We start from the raw sequence: 8,600 nt of genomic DNA, 5'->3' as shown, positions 1-8,600 counted from the left end.
CTTTGGAACTGCAAGAGTCAAACAAAAGCTAAGATTGATTATTAGCATCCAAATGTATAAAGTAATTAAGCCTCCCAAAAAAGCAAAAACAACACACCAAATAAAAAACTTCCAACAGGTGGGAGCAGAAGAAAACTGAAGGAAAATAAACAGCATCAAAGATTTTAATAAATCTGTATCTGAATGTCTTTACAAGTAAGTAGCTGAAATGAGATTGAAAGTGCAACCCAATACAGCACAAATACAAGAATGTCTGCATTGAAATTCCATAAGTTTTCTTTATTCACTGTGATACATTCAAACAAAAGTGCTCCAGATAACAGCCATAGAGTAAAGGAAATTAAAATAAAAAGTCAGAAAAAGACCATCAGGTACATATGGTGATTATTCATATTTCAAAGCATTAGTAACTGCTTGTATCTGAGTGCACCAAAACCCCACATGAGAGTCCACATTTTTGTACACTGCTTCTATAAAAATAATAATCATAGGCAGCTCCAGCAAAAATGTTTGTCAGAACTAGAGCCAAAGCCACCACAAAGATAAAGCACCATCAGGCATATGTTTACAAATGCCGTAGTAATTAGTAGAGTGTAAAAAAGGCTTAGCTGAATTAACGTTTTCCTTGTATTGGTATAGCACAGGGAAGCTCTGCTTGGATTCACTCCTTCCCAGCTTTGGTATTTCTCACAAGGGACTTGCATTTGCCCCACAACTCCAAGCACCATGGGCAACTTGGGAAGCTTCAGGAGTCAGTGAGTGATGGATGGAAGAAAAACCGGAGCCAGTGTCTATCCTCCTACTTAAAAAAATAATCTTGGCATGGCAGCATGTCCTCAACCATGTTACTGAAATACAAGTGGCTCAATCCATCTAAGAAATGTTGTTTGTAGAGACCATGTTGACTTCTGAATGCTGAGCTACAGTATTTGGCTGCACTGTTTTTACCTCAAAAAGATAGTTCTTGTTTTCAACTCTAATTCTTCTATCGTAAAAATATCACCGCTGTCTGTAAGAGACAGCAGAGGATCCCTTCACAGCAAACTCAGGTTGCATCCTATAAAGTGGTTCTATTCCAGCTGCAGAAATCCTGAACTGTGCATTTGCTAAGAATTATTTGTAACTCAACAGCTAGGTGGGGAGGAGGATTCCTATTCCAAAAACACAAGAAATTTTATTCAAGATGCCCAAATTACACTGTCAAAGGGATATGGCTGAGAGACACTTATAAGCCTAGAGTCCCTCTATGTGGTGTATTACTAGGTGGAACAGCAAGGATCTTCAACTAATATGGGGAAAACTCAGTAGAACCCTTGTCCTGCTCTCTCCTTTACTTGCTCTGGAGGCAGCAATTCAGATAGACAGCAAGACTGACGACAGGCTTCCCCTCTGAAAATCTGAGTTGCTGACATGAGATTTTCCTTAAAAGACCTAAGTAGGTCATAAACACAAAAGCCCCTTTCCCCATGTGCTTTCTGGTATATTCATAGGGATCCTGCTCCTTCATAGGCCCCAGCTCCTATAAAGATTTAATCCCATGTGCAATTCCTGTTTCCCAAACGAGGATGTAATGGCACTGATCATATGACCAACATCATCTTCACAGTCAAATCCTTGCAACATCAAGGTCTGTTTGCTCAAAAAGCATTTTTCTTAACTATGTTACTAATAAAGTCTCAAATCACTCAGGCTGAAAAGAAGTTAGAAGTGTTATGTGGTTATTTACCCTTCACGCTATTTGTGTGGCATTCATCTCCCACGGCGCATGCCTTGCCCTTTTCACACTCCCTTTTCTCATGCAGGAACACAAAGCTGTAATGTTTGGGTTGCAAACACCATTAAATGCCCCTCTTCAGCCCCCAACAGCATAGAAATATTTTCTTTTAAAAGTTCAGATCAAAGCATTTCTACTAATCCTAGGATTTATTAAAACAAACATTGTAGGCATGAGATAGTCAACAGCGTCCCTTTTACAAGATTCTTTGGAGACGGTTCTGTTTTCATACTGTTTACTGATCCGCCCCTAATTAATCTTCAGTTGCTCAGCTGCAAATTCAGCAAGTCCACCTGCTCCTTCCCCACCCAGCAGACGTTCTTTTCTCCCCAGTTTCAGGCTGCAATGATAGCACCACACAGTCCCTGTCCTATGAACAAGGTGGCTGGCTTGAAAAGCTACAGATCACCTCCTGATGTTACATGATCACATCCATTGGCAGCACGAGTCTAGCCTTTCCTCAGATGAGTAACTAAAACCAGTCATTAAGTGCTTTCAAAGGAGTTTCATTGTCTTTATCCTTCCCTGCAGTCAAGGTAGTTGCCTTTGATCCAGTAACAGATCTGTGCGTATTTGAGGGGTGTAATGCGAACAGCTACATTGAAATCCTGCGGGGTGCCATTCATGTCCACCCACTGATGGCCTGAAAATATACCAATAATCTTACGCTCCCATTTGTGATTCTGCCTCTTCCACATCCTCACATATACCCCAGATCCACTGGCACCCGGCTGGGCATCGCACTGCTGGTACAACAGGTCATACGTTTCATCTTTGACATCACAGAAACGATAAACTAGGTTTCCTGGACGGTCATTGTCGTAGCCAGAGAAGTGAATCCTCCCTCCAGGTAAGTGTCTTGCTGGTGGGCTCACACCTATCTTCATAAACTTTCTTTTGTGTGGCTTCTTCAGCTCCAGCAGGGCATAGTCATAATCCATGCCAATGTCATTGGCATTACCTTTGATCCATCCTTTGGGGACATGCGTCCGTTTCACTCGGATCCACTGGAATTTCATTTTCTCGGGCATTGCCGAGTTGGTGCTGTTGGACCCTTTGCTGCCATCTTTCTGTTTGGGCTTTAGGAACCCCACCCGCAGTTTCTGAGCTCCTTTGACATAACTCTTTCCGTCATGGATACAATGAGCAGCAGTAAGAACGTGCTTTTCAGCCACCAGCGTCCCTGTGCAACCTGTAGAGAGCTTCACTGATGTGGAGAATGGGTAATTCAACAAGAAGTCTTTCCCAAAAATGCTAAACCTGCTGTCATAGCCATAGATCTGCCTCTTAGTTCGAGATCTGCCTCGAGACCCATCGCCGCCGTTGCTCAGAATATAAATGCCCACCTCAGTTTCAGTGAGGCTGCCATTGGCGTACAAGGTTTCGTAGGACAGGTAGTTCTTCACTTCTTCGTAAGTTGGCAGCGGAGAACTTTTATGGCATGCTGGGCCACACGGAGACACCACTTCCAGTCTGGCTTCAGCATCAAACTGTGGTTTGTCCAAATTCAGGGTAGACTGTGGCAGGATAACGGGAACTCTGTAAGACGGCCAAGTTGGCTTCCAGTGAGGACTGGAAGGCAGCACATCTTTAGCAGCACACAAAAGGAGGATTAAAGTGGACAAGGCTGCCATTCTGAATGCTGGTCTGCGGAAAGCAAAAGCAAATACAGTTATTCACCCAAACTTGTTGCAAGATTATCCTGCCTTGCTAAGCAGTGGCTTGCTAGCCACTATACACACTATATACACTATAAATGTAATAAGGGTCAAGCGATTTGAATGGAGTTAACTTACATTAAGTAGCTCAGATTTCTCAGTGTCAAACTAATGCCTTAGCCTGAGTCTTGAAACAAGTGTCCCAGGTTAACACTGAAATAGAGGACATTTAACCCTTAGGTATGCTGAGCCATCAACTCCCAGCTGACATCAGTGGGAAGTAATAGTATTTGTCGTCACACAGTTTAAAAAAAATTCAGATTCTGTTTAAATCCACTCTTCCAGTAAACAGAGCTTCTGCAAATAGTAAATGTGTCTGTCTTCAGCTAGACTAGAACACTCTCTGAAAGCTCTCCCCTACTCTCTGACTTCGCTGAAAGATGTCCTTTAAATCTCTTCACACCATCTGCTGTCTCAGCCAGAGACATCAGGCTGATGGTAGGGACAGGCAGGGGGACAAAGAAGGTGACCTGACAGGGGCTAGGTTGCCGAACATGACCACAAAGGAGACACTTCCCCTTGCAACTCACACCAGGCAAAGGTTCTGCACCATGTGGCACTGGCTCTCCCCAAGGCTTACATGAGAAAGGGTGATATGATTACTCAGAGGCAGCTAATGAAGGAAGATTACAATTCTTGAGGGAATTTTCAGTTAACACACTGGCTTATTGCTTTATAAACTCAATTAATTAGAAATGCAAACCAACCCCCTCTGAGCACAGGGAGGCAAATGCGACTGTAAATGTGTTTATGAACCGCAGGCAGAGTGCCTGAGACTGCAGAGAACAGCATGCACTAGTACTGTGTCAAAAAAATGCGTAACTTCAGTTTATTTGAAAATTAGCCATACAGCTGAATCGCTGCAGGAGGCCCTGTGCCCTGGGCAAGAAGGCAGGCAGGATCTCCCTCACAAAAAGATTATTCAAAAGAAGTTCACAATTATGTTGAGCTTACGCATATTTAAAACCCTGCTGAGATTACACTGATCACAACTGCAGGATCATTCCTGAAATGCCTCAAACGAGTAAACCAAAGCAAATCACACAGGAAATGACCACAGCTATCTAAGAATAAAAAAGAAAAATCCTTCTCTCCAATGCTTTGTGTAGGAATACTCCACCCCTAAGTTACACCAAAAAAGATTTTGAAAGCTACAGGCTGCTGATGTCCAGTGGTGTTTAACTCAAGTAATAGGCCTAAATTCTTAGATTTTTGGTACCATCCTCTTTGGGAATGGAGACTATAATTAAAGCACAAAATGTTTAAAATATCAATTGACTCATGCAAGATATCAAAAGACTTTAAGTCCAAAAAAACAGATATAGATGAACAGAACTGATGCTACTGAAACCCACAGAGGCAGGTATTGACTCTTTCAGAAGTGACCACACATTCTGTTGCCAAATTTTTCATTAACAAACGACATCTTTAAAAGGACGTACTTTTTTCCTAGGTTTCCTAGTCTCTACCAAATGTGATGCTTTATACGTAACAGATGACTCATTCTGGCAAATACAAACCATTTTAAACATTAATCAGAATTGCATCATTTTTGACTCCCAAAATCAGAAAATACTTGGTATTCAAGGAAAACCACTAGCTCCTCTGATTGCTTCCACAACAGATTTTAACATTGGATGTGGCTGCATTTTGCAAGCTTTGAAATGAGAGAATTTCAAATTGCTGTAAGGATGGCACAGGGAACACCTGCTGTATTATCACGTATATTGTTGTAGGACAGTGATTAGGAAGACAGAAAAAAAAAGAAGGTAACAGGAACAAATGATACTGCTCCATCCCCACAAAGACAATATACACGGGTATATTGAGTCAACTGCTAGCTGTCCTGCTTGTGTCAGTGAGAGCTGCATGCAGCAGTGCTTACTGGTTTCACAGTCAGAAGCTGATAGACTAAATCACAGTTAAGCTGATCCCATCATCAAGAGCACGTATTTCCACGTAGTTTGTCCTCATTGCCCTGAGCTTTCTTGACAGATGGAATCTCTCTAAATTGCACCGCTCATGCCACTTCTTGGAGCTAAAATCCATTCATGTTAACTGAACCTCTGCTGGCCTTTGGCTGGTTTATTTAGATGGCAGGGGAAAAACAGAGGCATCTTGTCAGTTGTTATTTGCACACGCAGTGCAAATGAAGGGATTGTGTGCCAAACAGCTCCTCTTCTTCCTCCAAGATTATCATCTGGGATGAGAAGAGAGATTACCTCGCCTGCTCTCCCTTATCTCCCCACCATCACCACCACAGCACCAGCAGCATTTGGAATGGCAGTTTTAGACAGCAGAGGGCAGCCGCCCTATGAAGAGAACAAGACAGGAGACGGGACTCGAGCTGGTCCCAGAAAAAAGGTTTCAGGAGATGGTATTTGTGTCTGTGCCGCGCCGTGTAAAGTGGTACTTACTCCACTTTACGTCTCCGAGCAAGCCTGCCACCCTCTCCCCTGCTGCCTCTGTGCTGTGATCACATTGCAGCTCTAGGGGATAAAAAAGCCTTTTCATCAGTTACAGAACTTTTCTATTATTTAAAATGTTATTTAAACCTGACAATAAAATACACTTGTGAGTTTATGCCTGACTGTGGAAGCTAAACAGTGCTCATTTACTGAAGTCTTCATAGTTATATCCTATCTGGATACATAACTGGTACTGAATCAGATCTGGGCAGCAATAAATAGAATAAATATGTCCTATTTATAACAGGATGCAAATTAGTGCACAATACCTCTTTTTGTGTTGATCCTTCCTCTTAAAAATGAAGAAATTGTGAAAGCAGTCTACATTTAAACAGAGACCTTCCAGTAAGGCTCTTTTCCCATTTTGCTTTCTCTATTCATTTGAAACACAACCAAAAGCTGAAAAAATCCCCCAGGGTTAAAACCCTCTGTCCTCAGCTACTCACTCATGGGTAACCCTGAGAGGTGTTCTCAAATTGAACAAAGTGGTAAGCAGTGAGCACTTCCCTGCACGGCTATCACAGTGCGGCACTGAATGAATTACGATGTGCTGCTCTACTGTAGCTCTGCTCTTCTGTTTCTATTTAAACTGTGTCATAAACTCAATCCACCCTTTGACTCAGCACAAAGCCCTGCTCTGACATCCAGCCTAGGAACCCCCTAGAAGCGGTTTGTACATAATCACACTCACTAATGGCATTAAAATTGTTTAGAGAATGGAAACAGTGACAGCTACCCCGGGGCTCCCCATGCTGCTAAAACACTTTACAGACATTTTCCTGCTTGCTATGGGCATTCACGCCCCAAGATAGATGTTGCTGAAAGAAAACTGCCTTGTTCAGGACGGACATGAATAATTTTCTAATAGGCAAGTAATTTTTCTGCAAAGGTTCACTACTTCAGAGGTGGTTCTTGTAATAGATGGTTAAATAACAATAAATCATGGATCATCTAGTATGAAAGCCCATGAACCACTCTCCATTACATTTTGAAATGAAGAAAGTTTTTTCCACAGTGCTGGAAGCCAGAAAGATTAACATAACACCCCCCCCTCCCAAAAAAAAAAAAAAAAAAAAAAATCTGCCTCAAACCAAATCATAAAGGAGAACTAAATCACTGTCAGTGCCGTGCCAAAATACCTCCGCTGCTTTTCCTGGTCACAGAACTTGTTAAAACACAGCAAAAATAATGGAGTTGCACTTTAATAACTACAGAAGCCTTCCTGCCATTAAAACATAATGACTTTATTAGCCTTGCCTGAGATGCTGAGAGTGGTGTGAGGGTTACACTGTCTGTATTACGTGCTCGACTGAGGGCTGAACAAAGAGATACCCTGGAAAACCCGAAACTAACTTTGATACTGACAGGCCACGGGTGTGTCCATCAACACACACCGGGCACAGCGGCTCTTTTGGCACGTGTGGCAGTGACATGCACACAGAGAAAAGGGAGCATAGTACACGTTTCCATTTAGTCCAGTTCCTAGAACTGCCTCCTTTCACCCTCCTTGTTTTCTTCTTTCTCTTTCCCTGCATGTCAAGCAGCTTCGGTATGACGGTACAAGAGCAAACTGCATGAGAGGCAGACAGTGACGGTCAGTCTGAATAACGGGGTAAGCTGTAGGAAGGACCTGCATCCCCAGGGCTTCCAAAACACCTGAGTGACGGGGCAGCTGCACAAGCTGGGTCTCGGTGAGACCTTACCAACCCCTCGGACCTTGCTTGGAGCAGGAGGCAAAAGACAACTTCCCCAGGCACCAGCATCGGTTTCACTGGAGGGCTCGTGTCACGTATGTCTTAAAAGGCCACCCCAAAAATACTAACGCACTCAGACACAGTGATGAATCCAAGTACAGGACCGCAGCGGAGCGCTACCTTCAGACGCCTCCACAGCATAAAAAAAGCAGCAAAGGCGAATTTTATCCCGGCTGCTCCCTCAGCCGCCGTCCTTTCAGAGTTGGTCCCCGGCAGCGGGGACCGGCGGGGAGCAGCCGCGTTCGCCCTTTTGTCGCCGGCGCCGGCGGGGAGGCGGCGCCCGGTGCGCTCCGGTGGATGCGAGCGGAGTTAACCATTAAGCCCGGCACGGAGGGAGCGCTCGCCGCGGGCCGGGACAGCCGCTCCCACCGCCCGGAGCCCCGCACGCCGGGCGCCTCGGCAGGTGAGGCACTGCCCGGGGCAGCGCAGGGCGAGCCCGGCGCTCGCCATCCTCCCGCCGCCCCTTTGTCCCCGGGGCGACCCGCACCCGCGGCGCCCTCCCGGCCGGCGGGGCCCGCTACCTACCGGCTCCCCGCGGCGGCGGCTCCGGCAGCGGCTCAGGCAGGTGGCGGGGCCGGTCCCATCCCTCCCGCCGCCTCCGCGGGGCTCGGGAGCGCCTCCCCTCCGTCCCGCCGGGCGCCGGCCCTCGGCGGCGCGCTGGGAGCGGGGCGGGGCGGGGCGGAGCGGCGCCTCCCGCAGGTGGATCCCGCCGCTGGATCCGCACCGCCCCGCCCGCCCCGCTCCCGCCGGCATTCCCTGCCTGTCCACCCGCGGGGCCCCGCCGGCATTCCCCCCCGCCCCGCTCCCGCCGGCGTTCCCTGCCCGTCCACCCTCGGGGCCCCGCCGGCATTCCCTGCCCGCCCCGCTCCCGCCGGCGTTCCCTGCC

General features: G+C 46.2%; 1 protein-coding gene across 1 annotated transcript; it reads right to left on the bottom strand.

Annotated features, from left to right (window-relative positions):
* Positions 1 to 258: 258 nt before the first annotated feature.
* Positions 259 to 8,381, bottom strand: PRSS23 (serine protease 23). The gene is made up of 2 exons (XM_066341292.1): positions 8,240 to 8,381; positions 259 to 3,421 (listed from the first exon to the last, which is right to left on the bottom strand). Exon 2 carries the CDS (start codon positions 3,406 to 3,408, stop codon positions 2,290 to 2,292), a length of 1,119 nt encoding a protein of 372 aa, XP_066197389.1. The 5' UTR covers positions 3,409 to 3,421; positions 8,240 to 8,381; the 3' UTR covers positions 259 to 2,289.
* Positions 8,382 to 8,600: the final 219 nt, after the last annotated feature.

This window comes from Sylvia atricapilla, chromosome 2 (assembly GCF_009819655.1).
Source record: "Sylvia atricapilla isolate bSylAtr1 chromosome 2, bSylAtr1.pri, whole genome shotgun sequence".
NCBI classification, from domain to species: domain Eukaryota; kingdom Metazoa; phylum Chordata; class Aves; order Passeriformes; family Sylviidae; genus Sylvia; species Sylvia atricapilla.
The sequence above is the reverse complement of the archived record's forward strand: the minus strand, read 5'-3'. Positions and strand labels throughout refer to the sequence as shown.

Coding starts and splice junctions, on each gene's coding strand:
- PRSS23 (XM_066341292.1), bottom strand. CDS start 3,408: ATGGCAGCCTTGTCCACTTTAATCCTCCTTTTGTGTGCTGCTAAAGAT.